The 18738-nt window shown below is 38.0% G+C and overlaps 2 protein-coding genes across 9 annotated transcripts in view; one reads left to right on the top strand and one right to left on the bottom strand.

Annotated features, from left to right (window-relative positions):
* The window catches only part of CCDC85A (coiled-coil domain containing 85A), a 691471-nt gene that overhangs the window by 178352 nt on the left and 494381 nt on the right, over positions 1-18738 (top strand). For 4 of the 7 annotated variants that reach the window (XR_002342952.1, XR_002342953.1, XR_002342950.1 and 1 more), the window contains one exon: positions 11618-11744. The exons of the other annotated variants lie outside the window; for them this stretch is intronic. The gene's annotated coding sequence lies outside the window, so the exon portion shown is untranslated. Of the gene's footprint in view, positions 1-11617; positions 11745-18738 lie in introns of those variants that run through there. 7 annotated transcript variants of the gene reach the window in all.
* The window catches only part of EFEMP1 (EGF containing fibulin like extracellular matrix protein 1), a 65575-nt gene that overhangs the window by 1749 nt on the left and 45088 nt on the right, over positions 1-18738 (bottom strand). Inside the window, 6 exon segments of one of the 2 annotated variants that reach the window (NM_001244261.1) lie at positions 5114-5309; positions 5394-5517; positions 9308-9427; positions 10658-10777; positions 11736-11855; positions 15870-15992. In NM_001244261.1, coding sequence (NP_001231190.1) covers positions 5114-5309; positions 5394-5517; positions 9308-9427; positions 10658-10777; positions 11736-11855; positions 15870-15992 — 803 coding nt within the window. 2 annotated transcript variants of the gene reach the window in all.

Here is an 18738-nt window from a genome sequence, read left to right as displayed (position 1 = left end):
TCCGTCCTTCTTGGATCTTATCCCCTTGTCCACATATAGCTGTTGACTCCAGTTACAGGGGCCTGCTTTTTTTTTTTTTTTTTTATTCTGATTACACTGCTTACTGCTCCATCACCTTACTTTCCTTTGAATTTTATTTTCATGTATCTGTTTATTTATCTATTTTTTTTTGTCTCTTTAGGGCCACACCCAAGGCATAGGAGGTTCCCAGGCTAGGGGGTCCAGTCAGAGCTGTTACACCACAACCACAGCAATGCTGGATCTGAGCCGCATCTGCGACCTACACCACAGCTCACAGCAACACCAGATCCTTAACCCACTGGGCAAGGCCATGGATCGAATCCATATCTTTGTGGTTGCTAGTCAGGTTTGTTAACTGCTGAGCCATGATGGAAATTCCAAGGGGCCTGCTTTTTTGACAGTTGTTTGTTTTCTATTTCTCTCTGTTAATATTTCTCTTTACTTTTAATGAATAGTTCAACTTTTATAGAGACTGGAGTTTCAAGTGAGAATCTGATAATCTATGAACTGATAAACAAAGCTGTCATATTTTACTTCTCAATATTGTGAATCTGTTTATTTTCTAGTAGGTGAAGAGACATATACATAGTTACTTTCAATAGAATGTGGCAAATGCTAAAATATATGGGCATATGCAGCATATGTAAGGAGATACATAGACGTGTATACACACAGGGAAAAAGAGGAGGGACCCTGGAGCATTGTGGACAGGCTTTCGAATTCCTGAGGAGAGTCACCCAGAATAAATGGAAGTTTTGTGAAGAAGTATATTCAGGAGAACTGGATGTAGTTTCATTTTGATGAACAACATGATGGGGGCTGGAGAGGGCAGGGAAATGAGTTTGGACAGGCAGGCAGACAGATGTGTGACTCTGAATGCCAAGACAAGGGCAAGGATAGAAACAGTGGATTAGGATTTAGCTGTTCCTTCAATTGATTGACATTAAACCAAGGAAGAGAATGTATATGTGATAAGACTATTTTGGTATCATATTTGTCAATAGGTGATTTCCTACTTTTACATTATCTTTGCCTTTACCAGTGAGCTTTCTCGTTTGTAATTTTCTTGTTTCTTTCTTTCTTTTTTTTTGTCTTTTTGTCTTTTTGCCTTTTTTTCTAGGGCCGCTCCAGCGGCACATGGAGGTTCCTAGGCGAGGGGTCCAATCGGAGCTGCAGCCACTAGTCTACACCAGAGCCACAGCAAGGCAGGATCCGAGCCGTGTCTGCAACTTACGTCACAGCTCACGGCAACGCCAGATCCTCAACCCATTGAGCAAGGCCAGGGACTGAACCCGCAACCTCATGGTTCCTAGTCGGACTCGTCAACCACTGCGCCACAAACAGAACTCCTGTAATTTTCTTGTTTCTAATTGTGGCCTTTTCTTTCCTGCCTAGAGAAGTTCTTTTAATAATTGTTGTAAAGTAGGTTTGAAGGTGCTGCATTCTTTTAGCTTTTGCTTGCCTGAAAAGCTTTTGATCTCTCCATCAGATCTGAATGAGAGCCTTCTGGGTAGAGCATTCTGGTTCTAGGTTCCTCCCCTTCATCACCTTAAATATATCTTGTCAACTCCCTTCTAGTTTGCAGACTTTCTGCTAAAAATCAGCTGTTATCCTTATGGGGGTTCCCTTGTATGTTATTTGTTGCTTTTCCCTTGTGGCTTTTAATATTTTTTCTTTGTATTTAATTTTTGTCAGGTTGATTAGTATGCATTTTTTTGTGTTCCTTCCTCCTTGAGTTTACCCTGTATGGGATTCTCTGTGCTTCCTCAACTTGAGTGAGTGTTTTCTTTCCCATATTAGGGAAGGTTTTGGCTTCAGTCTCTCCAAATATTTTCTCTGGCCCTCTCTCTCGCTCTCTCTCCATCCAGTTTCTTGGTTAGAACATGATGTAAGATAATATGAGAAAAAGAATGTGTGTGTATACATATGCATCATGGATCTGTTTATATTCTAGTAGGTTAAGAGACGTAAACATAGTTACTTTCAATAGCATGTGGCAAATGTGCCAATTTCTGCTGTACAGCAAAGTGACCCAGTCATCCATCCATCTATCTATCTATCTATCTATCTATCTATCTATCTATCTATCTATCTATCTATCCTTCTTTTCTTATATTATCTTCGAGCATGGTCTATCCCAAGAGATTGGATATAGTTCCCTGTGTTATACAGCAGGACCTCACTGCTTATCCATTCTAAATGTAATAGTTTGTATCTACTAACCCTAAATTCCCCGTCCATCCTTCTCCCTCCCTCAGGTATCTTTTTAACATGAAAATCTGATAGAGATTCCTGTACTTGGAGTGGTCTGTCAGGCATTGTGTGATGTAGGCCCTGCTCATCTCTCCAGGCTTCTCTCAAGCTATTCTGCTTGTAGCACTTAGTGTTCTAGATCAACTTATCTGCTTTTTATTCCTTCCATTTGCTGTTCTCTAAGTGCCAGTCTTCAGCTTAAGTCTACTTCTTCTAGGAAGCTCCTGACCATTTCTCTCTTGGTTAGGGGTTGATTTGCTTTGTATTCATGAGGAGTTTGCAACATTCAGTTGTGACACTCAGCATCTTCTGAACACTTGTTCAGTGTCTTGACTATAAGCTCCACTGGGGCAGGGACTGGCTTGGTTTTATTCACTTCTATGACTCTAGCATGGTGCTTGTCTCTTATAGGTAACAGTGATAACCTTGAAAGTATTTATTGAATTAATTCATTTATTTAAAAATATTTTTGAGCACCTGCAGTGTACCAGGTACCATTCATTCTATGTACTTTGCATAGAGGAGTGAACGGACAGGTAATGTCTCTGCTCTCATTACATACCCTAGTAGGTGACACAGATGAATAAGTACTATGCAAGATGGTGATAACAGATATGAAGAAAAGTAAGGCTCTGTAAGGGAGGATAGATATGGTTTGTGTGGGTGGAGAATGGAATTCTACCTACAGTTTCATGTACCACTTCTTTATAGTGTCTCCTTTTCTAGGGAAGAAGCTTTTCTCAGTAGTCTCCCAAAAGGAGGATAAATACAATCGTCTATCCTAGAGATCCTTTCAAGGATAAGGTCCAGTCTCATGACAATTCAAGAAACATTCTTTGACTATTCCAGCCCACATTAATTCTTTGATGTCCTGGGCCATGGGATTAAACACAAACCTGTCCCCTTCTTTCTTCATAGATGTTAACTAAGTCACAAAGTAATATTTAAAGGTCTTTGAAATAAAGAACTGTGTACTACATGCACCTAGCATGGAGCTGAGCATATAGGTGCCTAATTAAGGCCTGCTGATTGAATCTTATTATTTAGATATACTCTGCACAAGTGGAATTTCAGTGGAGAAATTTTATAGGATTTGATCCAACTTTTTGAATTATGTGATAAGGAATGGTCTTGAAATGTCTTTTTATTTTAAATGCTTTTTTTTGTTTGTTTCAAATGGTATTATTCAATTCTGGGATTATCAAATTGGTAATGTTATTCCAAAATAAGGATTTTACTTGAGAAAAACACTATATTTGAAACTATCAAGTGAACAAATGCACTAATATGAATCATAAAACTTTTAAAGTGCTACGTTTATTACAAAAAACTATGCAGGAACTTTGCCTAACTGTTTGTTGATGCTGTTAAGAAATTTTATTTTCTAAAATCATGGCTAAGAGTTCAAAATAGAAAATTGTTTTTAAAGAAAAATTTGAGATGAACCTATTTTAGTGCCATGGGTTACAAATAATTTATTAGTTTGGGCTAAAATTTAAATTATTACTATCTGAACTGTATGAAATTCATTTAGAGTAAACATCTTAGAAATATCTAGTATACAAATTTAAGAATCAAATATTAAAGAAGTCTATTTTTAGTTATTATAAAAAAGAGTAGTAATAGATTGTGTTTTGGGTTGGGTTTTTCTCTTCAGAAGTTGGTCATGAGAAATTAATCATTTCTAATTTACTGGCAAAGAAACAGAGTCACATAATTCTGGAGCTGGAAGGGAACTTAATATATCAAAGAACAGGATAAACGTGTAAACATTAAAAATCTGTAAACTTTACCACAAGGATGAATTTCCCAATTTACTTTTCATATTCTCAAAATGAAATATTGACCTTAAAATTTGATTAAAAATGAAGAGTGCCCAAAGGAGTTTTGAGAAAATTGTAACTGGATGAATAACATCCTTAGCGTGAAACAGTTACCGTAACCCTGCAAACTGCTTGGTGGGGTGCCATCATTTTCACATGAAGTGGTGAGCCGTATTTAAAATGTGTCAGAATTTTAACCTAAAATGAACTTGCTAAGATTTTGCAGGGGGTACTGGAAAGCTGAGGCACTGGGGTCAAGGAGATCTGCTGGGAAGCCCTTGGAGGGGTTAGAAAGGTGCTAAGAGCCAGTTAAAGGAAGAGAAGCAGAGACATGAGGAAGCAAAAATAACCTGGGTGACACTGTGAAAAGAGAAATGGCAGAATTCAGAGAAAGTTTTCATAATAGGCAATGAAAGAAAGGGAGAACATAAAAGTCACCTCATATTACCTGCCTGAAAATTTTTAAGAATGCTACAACTATGAACATATGGTCTGGGGGTGGAGGCTTGGGGGCCACTTCTCAGATGCTTCTAGGTCTTAGTTTTGGTGCAAATGTAAATAATCTTGGGAGTGTAAAAATAAGAAATTCAGAGCTTTTGAAAAGCTCTCCTGAAAGTGTTTTTCCAAGTGTTTAAATAACTGTCACTGATTTGTCTGATCTGTTTGGTGTGTGTATGTGTGTGTGAATGTGTGTGTGTGTGAGTAGACTTGTGTTTTGATGGTCACACACAATTCCAAAGGACTCTGCAGCTGTTATCTGAGTGACTTTAAGAGATTCTACTTTATTTCCCTAAGTCTCACTTTTCTTTTCTGTGAAATACAGGGATAGTTATTAATATCTATCAGACCAAGTATTATCAATAAGATTAAATGAGATAATGCACACAGGAAGCCCTTACACAATGCCTGCACATAAAAACTCTTTAAATATTAGCTTTCTTTCCAGGTGAATTACTTCCAAACAACAACAAACTTGAACCTTTCTCAACAGTTAAGGCTACCCTCAGGATACTTACTCTTAGGTAGAACTCTCCATTTTCATTTCCAGATTTAATCCGAAAAGTATTGATAGTGTTGGCATAAATGGTTGTGGCCTGTATCTGGAAGATGTCTGATGGCACAGACCTATCAGATCGGATGCTCATGTATTTGTAGACTATGGATTGGGGAAGTTCTCGGCACATTGCATTTGAGACTGGGCAAACGCACCGGCTGCAGAGACAAATAAAAGTATTCACTAGTTAGGCTTGGTAAAACCAGAATATTCTTAGTTTCACAAATTCTGATTTCTCTTACTTCTCTGATGTTAGTACGTAGGGATCTTGACAAGGATTTCGTGGGTAACAACGGAAGCCGCCGTGATAATTCCAACACATTTCATCTTCCCGACATTCATTTGTGGTCTCACACTCATTTATATCTGTAGAGTCATAGAGTGGAAGAGTTTATTGATCTAAGTAAATTGCAAAAGTTGCAGATTCCAGTTTGCCAGAAAGGAGGTATGTGAGAATCCGGACTGTGTTTAATTTACTTTTAAACACAAGACTGGGTGGGACCTGGAGTTCTGCATTTAATTCAAGACAGATGTAGGGGAGCCATTCTAGACAGATTAATATGTGTCATTTCATGGTATTTTATCAAGTACCTATTGTTCATCTGTTGAATTCAAAGCCAAATGCTAGCCATTGACTTTGCTTAAGTAAGAGTGAAAGATACCACTGCTTGCCCTATGGGGGATTAGGGAAGGCTGAAGGAAGGAGAAGGCATTTTAACTAAGCCTTGAAAAGGGTGGTGGTTAGATGAAATTTTTATGATTGAGGTACAAAGGGCTTTGAGAAAGCAGCGAACAAAAACTATGGAGATGGAAGTTTATCTTCAGGCTCAGGAGTTTGGGAGAGAGAAAAAGGCTTGAATGTGGTTATAGTAAGCTGTAGCTTGCTGGTGGATAGTAGGTGCTCTGGGAGTGATTACACTGTCTAGAGGAAGCTGTTCACAGCATGAGAAGTGAAGCTATGAAGTGTTCCACCATGTAGAATGTAGCTATTTAAAGACCACGGGGGAGAAAAGGAATTAAGAAAGGGACTGTCAATGGTGAGGGGCAACCCAGGAAATGCAGTGCAAGGAGGTCAGAGTGGAAAGGAGTCCCAGGAAGAAGGGTTGTAGAAAGGTCAGGCTGGATGAAGACTGACTTTAGATTGCGGAATTAAGAGCTCCCAGATGACATATGAGATCCAACAACAATGCAAATTATATTAATATCTACATCCCTCTGTATGTCTGTCTCCCTTTACTTTTAAATAATGATTTAGATATTCTCCAATATAAGCCTTTTCTGAATCATTCCTTCCCCACAATAAGATATGTTCATCCATTAATTTACTATTCCATGAATAATTTGCTGAATCCTTGTTGCAAGGCAGGCGTGGCCTAATTGCTGGGATATAATTTCTTTCTCTTCTCTGAATTTTTATACCTCTTTTCCTCTTTTTGGGCCTTTATTGCTTTCTGCTTTGCATTATTGAAATCTGCATGTTTGTCTTAATCCTTCTGCTAGCTTGTGAACTCCTGAAAGACAAGAACTATCATACCCATCTTTTTATCCCTTTATCACCTGCCTGTGGGTGCCTGAATTTTGAGAAATATTAAATTGAATGAATTCACTCTTCATATAAACCATGTGAAGCTAGTGAGAAAAATATTATCTTTATTTGGAAAAACAAATAAGGGTTAAGTGGCTGACCCAAGTTCATACAGTTAGTGGCGGGCATATTTCCACTGCAAGGTACTGCAACCTCCACATGAGAATAATTCAGTCCCTTGTGTTTGGCGAAAAAAAAATTTCTTTTAGCTTCCAAACTGGCTAAAGCTATCTGGAACCCAAGAGGAGACTGGAAAAGCTATGCAGTTTCCAAGAGTCAGTTACAAGAAGTATCTTCTTTTGGACTGGCTATGGCTAAAGAAAGAACTTAGATTCTTCAGAAGAAATCACAACTGACTTGTCTTTTCAATATTTTTCAATTTTTTTGAAAAATAAAGATACTGTTTAGCTACAGGGAAAACGAAAGCTAGTTTGTTATATGGAGTTCAACCACAGCAGAAGGAAACTTTATACAATAATTTTACTTATTATTTCCAGTAATTTACAGCCTAGCATAATCAACTTCTTAATCATTTTGGAAGGTTTTTCAGAAATTACTTATAGTATTAAAATATTTAATGAGTGTGAGTCTGTATATTCTCTCTCTGTCTCTCCCTCCCTGCTGTCTTTCTCCCCACTACCATCCACCACCACACACACATAGTGTTTTATTTTTGTAGGTCTATGGAAATGAGAGCAGTTATTTCATCCCCCAAATAAGCATTTTTGAGGGAAGGTGAGAATCCAAACTCTTTTGGTTTTACTCTAGTCTGTAAAGTATATGTCTTCAAGATATAACAAATGAATCTCCTATTTGCAATTCTATTGCATTTTTCACCTTTCATTGTAACAGATATAAATATTTTCATATAAATAGAGTAGGCAGATAAGATTCCACTGAACTTAATTTGTTTGTTTCTTTTCTTTTCTTTCTTTCTTTTTCTTTGCTGAGTATCAAATCCATTTGTGGTCAGAAACACATAAACATTTGTTTGAAGGACTCCAGGGACATTGGTTAAGATATCCCACTGGCTAACATTTTCCTGCATGTAATATTCATGTTAAAAATCTCAGGCTTCATAAAGTAAAACCATTGGAATGCAATGTTTTTCCACAATGACCATTACAGTCTCTAGTAATGTGGAAAGGGATATAAAGATGTTAATTGTGCAATGAACTGCATTCTGATTACGCTCATACTTAGTTGTTGGGTTCTAGTTGAATGATCACATGCATGCTATAAAATCTCAGATCATGGATGTTCTATGAGTTAATATATTCCTATAAAATCATGGTATAGACTGGGAATCCTGTGTGTCTCCTTTCCTTGATCTTCTCCTTTAGTAACAGGATTTTACTGCCCTTATTTTAGAGAAGAAGCAAAGCTACTAGTCATTTATATTGGAAGGCAAATTTTATAAAAACTTGAGTTGTACAGGCTTTATAGTTTACAAATAATTCTTCTGTATATTATTTCACTTCAACTTCCTTTTCCAAATGAGAAATCCGAGGCTCAGAGAAGTTTGATAACTTGTTAAAATTGTACAGACAGAATGCCGTACATCTAGGTCTCAAACAGATTTTGTGTCTTCAAGGTCAGTCATTTTTTTTCACTCTCTCATTGCTTTAAGTAAATATATGTTTGTACTGATTTTTCCAGGATTATCTATAATTTTAGTTTTTTTAGTTTTTTTCAGAACAGTCTTTTCCCTATTAAAGAAATGTTAACCTACACAAAGCATCAGAGGTAGGGAGAAAAGCATTCATATTTTAAAATCTTTCAAAACAAACTCCGAAATCATAACATGTAGAGAGCTGCATCTTCCACCTACAAGTGGCTGTGAAGATTACCAGAACATGTATTTTAAAACTAGACCTGAAGACATTAGCTATTTTTGGATCAATAATTTTTCTTTTTCGGCCACCCCACAGCATATGGCGTTCCCAGGCCAGGGATCAGATCTAAGCTGCAATTGCAACATATTCCATATTGGCAGCAGTGCTGGGTCCTTTAATCCACTGTGCCAAGCTGGAGATTGAACTGCCAATCCTGTTGTACCACAGTGGGAACTCCAGGAATAATAATTTTTTTTCTACTGAAGAGGTCAAGCACATTCTAATACACATGAGGCTGACTTTCTCAACACTTAAACTACTACCTAATTTATAAACTTGGTGTTTTAGAGAACTGAGATCTATTTGAGGCATGTCTAACTACACATTAAGCTTATGATCTATACTCAAATTCATGGTGAAATGTTTTAATAATTGAATTTTTTCTGGTGAGTGACTAAAGAAGGTATTTCATAGGGATTATATAGGCTATAAAGAAGGCATATAAGTACTTTGTTAAAATTATTTATATTTAAGGAAAGAAAAATGATTACTTTAAATTTTAAAGAAAGTCACTGATAGCACTGAATATCCTTTTTATGAGATATGCATATCTCATGATGAACAGCTCATGAAAAAGAGCTCAAATTATAAAAAAGTCTATAGTAGAGAATCCTAGAACTTCCTCTTTTTGCTTTTCCTGGTTAAAACTTAACAGACATGAAAACAATAAACTTACCCTGACATGTTCTACTTCTCACCACTTGGTATCCCTGGGGGCACATACATGAGAATTTCCCAGGTTCATTGACACATTGATATTGACACAGGTAGCTTGAGGTTCTGCATTCATCAATGTCTATTGAACCAGATAAAAGCAAGGACACACAGTTGAAACTTACATGTCACTATTTTGGGTTTTTTTTTTTTAACGCTGAAAACTCTGAAACAGTAACTTATAAGAAGCTCAAGTACAAATTCTAACAATGTTGGCTCATTTTCCCTAGAACTTCATAGCACAAAGAGTTTTTCTTACCATCATTTTAACTCAATTATTGCTGACAGTTTGGTGAATCCTGGAACCTAACCATACTAGCTGAGCAGAAGAATGAATTGGCTTGTGGTTGATACTCTTCATGCTGGGCTTGGCAGACCCATCCATAATGCAGATTCATATCTGCCTTCTCAGAAATTGGGTAGCTCTGCTCCCAAGTTCATCCGAATTTTAAACTCCAAGTCCCATCCCTATGCTAGCTTCTAGAGGTGATGTCCTGGTAGCATCTGGCCTTCAGGGGAGGAATGCTTTGCGTTTCTTGATGGTTCTGGCCCTATAGTTTGCTTAGAATGCCAGAGGCAGCTGTCTGCAACCAGCTCCTTTTGGTTTTGAGCATAGTAGCATGACGTGAGGCCTGTCTGCATGGGATATGACCTTTGTGGTCCCATGCAAAGCTGGGAGGGTTTGCGAGGAAGTCAGGAGCATCAACTGTCAATGGCATCTCACTTGGGATGTCCTATGCCTTTTGATTTACACAGCAGAACGTGCAATAGACTTTGAAAGTCATTCCATTAAATGGCCCTCTTTTTGCTCATGTGGAAAGTGAAAAATAGGCACCTTAAGAAATGTGCCCCAATTACACAGTGTTAGGGATGACTAGGGGCTGGGGGTCTCTTGGTTTCTATCCTAATGAATATCAGCTATTTTTGAAGTTAAATGTGCACACAAGTCACCTGGAATTCTCATTAGATGCAGAATCTGACTCAGCAGGTCTGGGCTGGGGTCTGAGATTGTACAATTCTCACAGGCTCCCAGGAGGTGCCACTGCTGCTGGTTGTGTTGCATCACACTTGAGAAGCAAGGCACTAGAGCACCATTTCTAATAACTGGACCCAAGCTACATCTAATATATCAGTTATTTTGTTTCTTCTCCTTTCTCTTGATCCAATGTTACAAGTGAATTAAATTAACTGGATTTTAGAACAGAATTTCCATGACTAAAATTTGTCTTCATAAACAGGTACTTGCATGGATAAAGCAACAGCAATCACAGGAATTGGACTATAATGACAAATTATTTGGATAATATTTTACCTTCACAGTTGAGCCTATCACTGCTTAGCTCATATCCTTGATTGCACTGACAGATGAATGAACCGAGAATGTTGTAGCATTGCTGAGCACATTGATTGCTGGCATCACATTCATTTATGTCTGAAAGGCAAGGTTATACACATTTGTATATCTATGTCTTTAAACATAGCCTTGCACTTTTGTACCCATGTCATCCGATAATAAGTGAGTACTCCCCTAGCTGGATTCTTTGCCTTGCAGAAGCTCCCTGGAGAACGTCCATTCAGGTTTCATATTTGTTGGAACAACTTGAAACGTCTGTCATATACTTCTTTTAGAAATACCAGAATATTTCTTTTCTGGGAATGACAGTTTGTTGTTTGATGAATCTCTCCAAAAGAATTTAATGATTCTAATAAATATATATTCCAATATCTATTTTCTTTTATTGTTGTTCAAATGCAAAATGCCAAGTCTATAAATAACTGATATAAGACACATACTGATATGGTCTCTCAGCATGCTGTAGTGAAGATTTATCTGTGCTATTTATTACTTTTTAAATGAGTTCTGTTAAATTCCATTACAATTATAACATAAGCCTTTGAGACCCATACAGAGTTTTGCAATGCTCTAAGGCACTGAAAATATTGTGAAAAGGCATTTTTCCTGCACTAGATTCTTTCCACGTCATGCCAATCTGAAAACTGTCTGCCGTGACATTGCATTCTGAAAGGGTAGAAGAAGCCTGTGAAAATCAAATGCACCTTCAGTGGAAAGTTTATGTATCTGAACTTGCAGTAACACTTTTGGCACCTTCACCATTTGTATCACACACTGTTGACTAGCTGGTGTATGTATATCAGTTGATCTATAGTTAAAAATTTTTTTTTGATACACCACAGAAAAGACTAGAGTTAAAAAATTTTCTATTCACATCTTGATGTGTCTTAAGAAACAGATTGGTTATTATCTTTTCAGCTTTATGCAGGGAAATTGATGGAAACCAGTTTGCTCATGAAGAGAGAAAACTGAAAATACTGCAGTGGGACTTGGGAAGACAGAAATCAGTCAGGATGGCTGTTTCTAGAAGACTTACCTACACAGGTATAGTTGTTTGCTGCCAACTGAAACCCAGGGCTGCACTGGCAATAAAATGATCCTGGTGTGTTCACGCACCTTTGGTGGCAATATGGAGGGATGCTGCATTCATCTACATCTAGTTTATTAAGAACACACAAGAAGAGAACCAAATCATTGACTATCCAAATTATTGCCTATTACTGAGCTGTTTAATCTTAGGTTCTCAGCAGAGCATTATCTAGAAAACCTATCTAGAGACCTCATTTTAATCTGTGCTTTAAATATACTTTAGTTTGAGTTTCCACTGTGGCTCTGTGGTTAAGGATCTGATGTTGTCTCTGTGAGTATGAAAGTTCAATCACTGGCTTTGCTTAGTGGGTTAAGGATCCAGTGTTACCCTAAGCTGCAGCATCGGTCAAAAATGCGGCTTGGATCCATTGTTGCCACGGCTGTGGCGCAGGCCTGCAGCTGCAGCTCTGATTTGACCTCTGGCCCAGGAACTTCCATATGTGCAGGTATAGCTGTAAAAACAAAACAAAACCTTTGGTTTGCTTTCTGTAATTAGGTGAGGTGTTAAAAACAGACTTCATAAATCTGGCTGGGTGGGTTGAGATTTAAAGAGGGAGAAATAATTAAGACTATTTCACATATAGGTGAGAATGTCAGGTTGGGAATCTAAAAGCTTATTTATAATAACAGCAGTAAGAAAGAACTATGGAAGAATTGAGTGATGTAGTGTAAAACTAAGAAAAGGAGGTATGAGCTATCGCTCAGCTGGTGACCTTGGCAAAGTCACTTATATGTTTGGTATCTATTTTGTTTTTTTTTCTATAAGATGTGGACAGTACTGCTTGCTATGTGAATCTTATGAAGTTTCTGTGAGAATCAAATGAAAGAACACTGTGAATTGAAAGAGATGCTAAATGAGTTATCTCTTGAGAGGGCCCTTCTGACACAATGATGAAGTATTCCAGCCTGTGTCCTTCTTGTATAAATATTTCCAACTATAAAATGCTCAACTGAGAACTTGTAGAGTAGGATTAATATCTTAGAAGTGTAATAAAATTGCATTAATTCCTGATTCTACACTTTGAGACCACTCCAATATGTCATATTTAATTTAAAATAACAATTATGCACAATTGGTATAATGCTATGGAGGAACACTATCTTATGGTAAAAAATGAAAACAAAACAAAATTTTATACTAGATCTTCTAGTACTTTAATAACTAAAAGTGTGGGAAGCAGTGTGCTCAAGTGGCTCCAAGGTAACCTGAATCTGAATCTTCGTTCTGGCATTTACTATTTTGGTCTTAATCTCTCAGAGCTTCCATTTCCTCTTCTGTGAGTAATAACACAACAATGTGGTAGGATTGTTGGGAGGATTATATGATATGATGCAGGCAAACTTCCTTGCACAAAAAAAGGTAAAAAAAGGGAACTTTTATGAGTAAGCTGCAAAATATATTTGATTCACCTCAAATATTAAAATAATAATAATGTTCACATGGTTTCCTTCCTAATTTATTTATATGTCTGATTGAATGAATGTCACCTCAGGGAGGCCATCTCTGTCCCTCCATATAAAATATCTTCTTCTGCCCCACCTATCCCTTTATCCTGCTTTATATTTCTTTGTAGCCATCAGTACTCCCTGACATCATGTTATGTATTTATTTGGTTCTTGTCTGTCTCTCTTACTATAATGCATGGCAAATAAGACCTGTCTCCTCCTCTTGAGGTAGAGGTAGAGTATTTTTTTGTCTGTCCACTGCTGTGTGCTTAATACCTAGAATGGGGGTCTGGCATAGTAGATGCTCAATAAACATTAGTTGAATGAATAAAAGCTTCATACTAATTAAGAATAGTTTTAGCATAGTTGTTCCTAGTACTTAGTATTATAGCCAGATGCCATTATCAATAGCTAATTTATATAAATTGTACTTTCTAATAGCTCCATGAGGGCCATAATTCTGTAGGATCTATCTGTTTATCACGATGGCATAGCACCTAGAGCCTGGCACATAGTCAGCCCTCAATAAATATTTGATGAATAAATAATGTATGTCTTCTCAGTCAGTAAACATTCAGTGAACCATTGTTATTTTCTAGCATTGTGTTTGGCAATGTAGGTTTATAAGAATAATAATCATATGCATATTGTACCCCTGTCTTATATGGAAAATGGGCATGAGAACAAATTACTACATGAAATTATAAGATCAATATAGAAAAGCATACAAGGGAGAAAGGGAACACCATTCTACCCAAAGTGTGACCTACTGACTGCTGCTGGTCCATGGACTATTTGGACCAGTCTATAATGAATAAATACAGAAATTGAGAGCATGTGTTCAGGAATAGCAATTTATTGTTACTGTAAAATTTTATTGTACTTTACAGAAGTATTGATGGGTATAGATTGGAAGTTTACAAAAAGGATCCATCAGAGTTTGAGAATTACTGGCATAGAGGAGAGAGTGACTAATTATATTTGGGTATCATGGAAGACTTCCCTGAGTAGGTGACCTTGAGCTGGGATTTGAGAGTTGAATAAGAGTTTGTCAGGACTGCATGTCTCTGGTACCGAAAAAGCTAATTAGAGGAACTGAAGAGTGACACTGCGTGATGTCTTGGGGGGACTATAACTAGTATGACAAAGCTGGGGTGTAATTTTTTTTTTTTTGGCAGGAAAGGGGTGTTGGCAGAGCTGGGCAAGGATCAGATTGAGGAAGACCTTATATGCTCTGTAGAAGAATGTAGTGTTGGTTTTATGGGTGAGGGGAACAGAAAGGAAGCCATAAGATTAGAACAGCAAGATTAGATCTGAATTTAAGAACATCTCCTCCTACCATATCATAAAGAGCTCTAAGCATACGTTCCATGTGCTTTGATTCTTCCCATATTAGGCCATGTTAATTCTTTTTCTATACTTTTTATACCCTCAATTGTTTATCTCTTGAGTAATACAGTGGGCAAAACTTTGGTGCACATGGAGTTTTCCACACAATTTTCTTCTAAATCACGCCTTCAGTCATTGCAAACCTTGGTCCTTCCTCAGAGGCTTGGCACTAGCCTCAGCACCTAGACCCAGCCCTAAGGCAGGCAGAGCGGGGCCAGGACCCATGAGGAGCTCAATGTTGACACCCTGACATCGACAGCTCCCATCTCAAGCAAGAATTGATGCTGGATTGCCTGTCCCCACATCCTTATCCTCTGTTCCTAAGAGAAAATAAGGACTCTTCACTGATCTTATGGTAAGAGGTGGTATGTAAATCACTGGACAGAGGGAGTCAATTACAGAGTTTCACCCTAGCGCTGGGCCTCAAGATTGAGCCCAGAACACTTTAGTTTACCTCTTATTTGCCACTCAGCCTTCCCAAACTTGACTGTGACTGTGTTCTTCCAGTCATTCAAAAAACATGCATAGAATATCTACTTGGCAGGCACTCTTCAGAGACTGGGGAGACAGCAGTGTTATAAGCCAGGCCTGGCCCCTGCCCTCAGGGAGCTCAGGCAGAGCTCTCAAGCAGGGGACATATGTTGCATTCTTAACACTGCACCCATTTGTAGTATAATGTTTAGTACAAATCTCTTAACTCATTATATAATGAGTTAACAGCTGTTCAACTCTGGACCAGGTGCTGCCCTAAGCATTCCCGCATAAGCTCCTGAGATAGGGGCCAGTATTACCTCCATAGTACAAAGGGAAAACTGAGACACAGAATATTTAAATAACTTGCCCAAGGTCTCAAAGTGAATTAGGGGTGGAATTGGAATTTGAACCTCACCATTTGCCCTATAAGCTATGCAGTGCTAAAACCAGTGAATGATGCCCATAGCATCAGTGTTTTAGTGCCAGAGCACCAAATAACTAATTTAAAGTGATTTCCCCAGTTGCTTTTGTAGTCTCATACCCCAAATTTCTGCCTTTTTTGAGTCTACCATGTAACCAACACTTTAATATCCAGAACATGCTCAACATTTAAGGGTTAGTTCCTTCTTGTTAATGTGGAAAATGGATGGTACTCAATGAAAGAATAAGCACTATCACTCTCCAAATAAAGAGGAGTGCTTTGTTTTGAATGCGTGGAGTTTAAACAATTATGCTCCAGACAGGCTGTGACTTACTGTGCTGGTGTACTTACCTACACACTGCTCTCCTCGCTTCTGATAGCCGGGAGGGCACTGACAGGTGAAGGAACCTCGTAAATTGATGCACACTTGGTCAGCTCTACAGCTGTGTGTCCCTGCAGTGCATTCATCTATGTCTGTTAAAGACACACAGCATAGAAAGAGCTGGAGTCAGTTGTGAAGATGTTGATATTTCCTCTATTTTGCCATTGTGCTTAAAGAAACCAAAATTTCACTCTATTCTTAAAACCTTACTTACTCTGTAATGCTGTCATATTGGAAATGCTTAAAATGATAGATTATTTCAAGTGTTCAGAAAATAATTTCATAGATGCCAATGTGTCTCACTTAGATTTAAGAAATGCTAATGTTCTGCCATGGGTGCCTCAGCTCACTTTGGTTAAGAAATGAAACATGTGGAGTTCCCGTCGTGGCGCAGTGGTTAACGAATCCAACTAGGAACCATGAGGTTGCGGGTTCGGTCCCTGCCCTTGCTCAGTGGGTTAATGATCCGGCGTTGCCGTGCGCTGTGGTGTAGGTTGCAGACGCGGCTCGGATCCCGCGTTGCTGTGGCTCTGGTGTAGGCCGGTTGCTACAGCTCCGATTCGACCCCTAGCCTGGGAACCTCCATATGCCGCGGGAGCGGCCCAAGAAATAGCAAAAAGACAAAAAAAAAAAAAAGAAATGAAACATGTGAGATATAACTAAAGCCTTACTCCTTTTCAATCCCTTTACCTACCCACCAACTACCATCCTGGTAGGTACGAGTCCTTCCCTGAGATGTTTTTATACTTTTACTATACAGATATACATCCATTAGAATATATGGCATTGTTTTGTGGGTTTTAAAATGTAAATAAATTGTATGGTACTTGCTTTTCTACCTAATACACTGCATTTGAAATAATTTCTAGTGACAAACTTCTAAAAATTTGCCCAGCAACTAGGTATAAATCAAACTTTAATATTATGCATTCCATGTTGCTATTTGTTGTTTCTTTGTTTTGTAAACTTTAGTGTAACATGAATGTGTAAACCTTTCATTGCACATTTCAAAATGAAAAAGATTCAGTTTGATCATACTCCTCTAGGAGAGATAGGTTGGTATAGATTTTTTTTCTTCTTCACTTTTTAGGGCCGCATGCGTGGCATATAGAGGTTCCCAGGCTGAGTCTAATAGGAGTTACAGATGCTGGCCTACGCCACAGCCACAGCAATGCCAGATCTGAGCTGAGTCTGTGACCTACACCACAGCTCATGGCAACTCCAGATCTTTAACCCACTGAGCAAGGCCAGGGATCTAATAGGCAATCTCATGGTTCCTAGTCGGATTCCTTTCCGCTGCAGGACAATGGGAACTTCAGGTTGGTGCAATTTAAAATGCTTATTTCTGGAGTTCCTGCTGTGGTGCCGCAGATTAAGGATCCAGTGTTTTCTCTGTAGCAGTGCAGGTTCTAGCCTGGGACTGGTACATTGGGTGAAGGATCTGGTGTTGCTGCAGCTGTGGGATGGGTCACAGATGCAGTTCTGATTCGATTCCTTGGCTATGAACTTCCATATGCCATGGGTACAGCCAAAAAAAAAAAAAAAAAAAAAAAAAAAAAACAAAAAACTTTTTCCCCCAAAGCATTTCACTTCTGGGAATAATTTACCAAATATACTTTAAGAAATAGGTAGATTATAGTTCTAGAAATGTAAACAAATTCTCAGCCATAATATGAACCTGTTACAATAAATTTCTCTGAGATCAAAATGTGATCTGAATTTGTGTGCATTCATATTATAATAATTTGTAAGTGAAATTTAATTTTGCCTTATCTACATCACCTTTGCATTCATTCAAATCTCTTATATTATGAGGTTAAATAGTATAGAAGAGTATGAAAGGATTATGAACTTTTGGCATTCTTCAACAACTGAAGACACTGAGCTTTGTCAAAAAATATCTAAAATTTGTAATTCCTAGATGACAAATTTTGCATAAAAAGTGAGACAGGCTTAGGGGTCCTTGGATCATCACCATGATAGACCCAGGGGGTACTTTCGAAGAAATGGTGAGACAAAAATCAATACCAAAAATGATCCATCAGTAATTAGAATTTATTCCTTAAATCCTGCTTTCCCATTAAGAAGCTCAGAGGGTAGCACCTGGTGTGCTGCCTTTCATCTTTATTTCCAAGCATAGCTGCTGCACTGCACACTACCCAGTATGATAATGTAGTTCAGGTTATAAGAGAGTTGTCTTCAGATAACAGCTTTGGTTAGCTGGGTGTGGAAATGATAAGAGAGATTCTTTCCAAAAGAAAGAGGGAGGGGAGATGAAGAATACTCAAGGGATGTATGGCTGTTTATTGGATAAAACCTATAAAAGCATCTACTTACATAATACTTAGAGCGTGGTTTTAAAGTTACGGTGAATTTTTTTGTTACTGTTTTTTATTTTATTTTTTTTGTTTTGAAAATTTTTATTACTATTTTCAAATCAATAATTACAACCCTGTCCTTTTTAGGTACTATGCAAAGATACAGCAATCTTGGTTTGAAATTATCTGCTCTTTTTTTGTGTCTTTTATTATTTTCTCATATGCACTTGATGAAAACATTTCTACTGGGGTTTCTTCAGAGCTTTATGACTTGCTAATGCAGAAATGACAGCAGAATTCCTATTGTTTTATGTCAAGAACATTGCCAGCATTTACAGTGATAACAGCCCTGAGAGATACAGCAATGTGAGATTCAGATGTGGCCAAGTTTCCTCAGTACGTGCTGGCAGATGATCAAGGGCTCCGGCTGGCTGCTGCATTTTCTAAAGAAGGCCTCACCAGTGACTGTGGCTTTTCTTTCTGAGACATCCCTCTACAAACTGCCTCCACCCCATCACAT

Source organism: Sus scrofa, chromosome 3 (genome assembly GCF_000003025.6).
Source record: "Sus scrofa isolate TJ Tabasco breed Duroc chromosome 3, Sscrofa11.1, whole genome shotgun sequence".
Classification (NCBI taxonomy): Eukaryota; Metazoa; Chordata; class Mammalia; order Artiodactyla; family Suidae; genus Sus; species Sus scrofa.
Note: the sequence above shows the minus strand (reverse complement) of the source record. Positions and strands in the feature narration are given on the sequence as shown.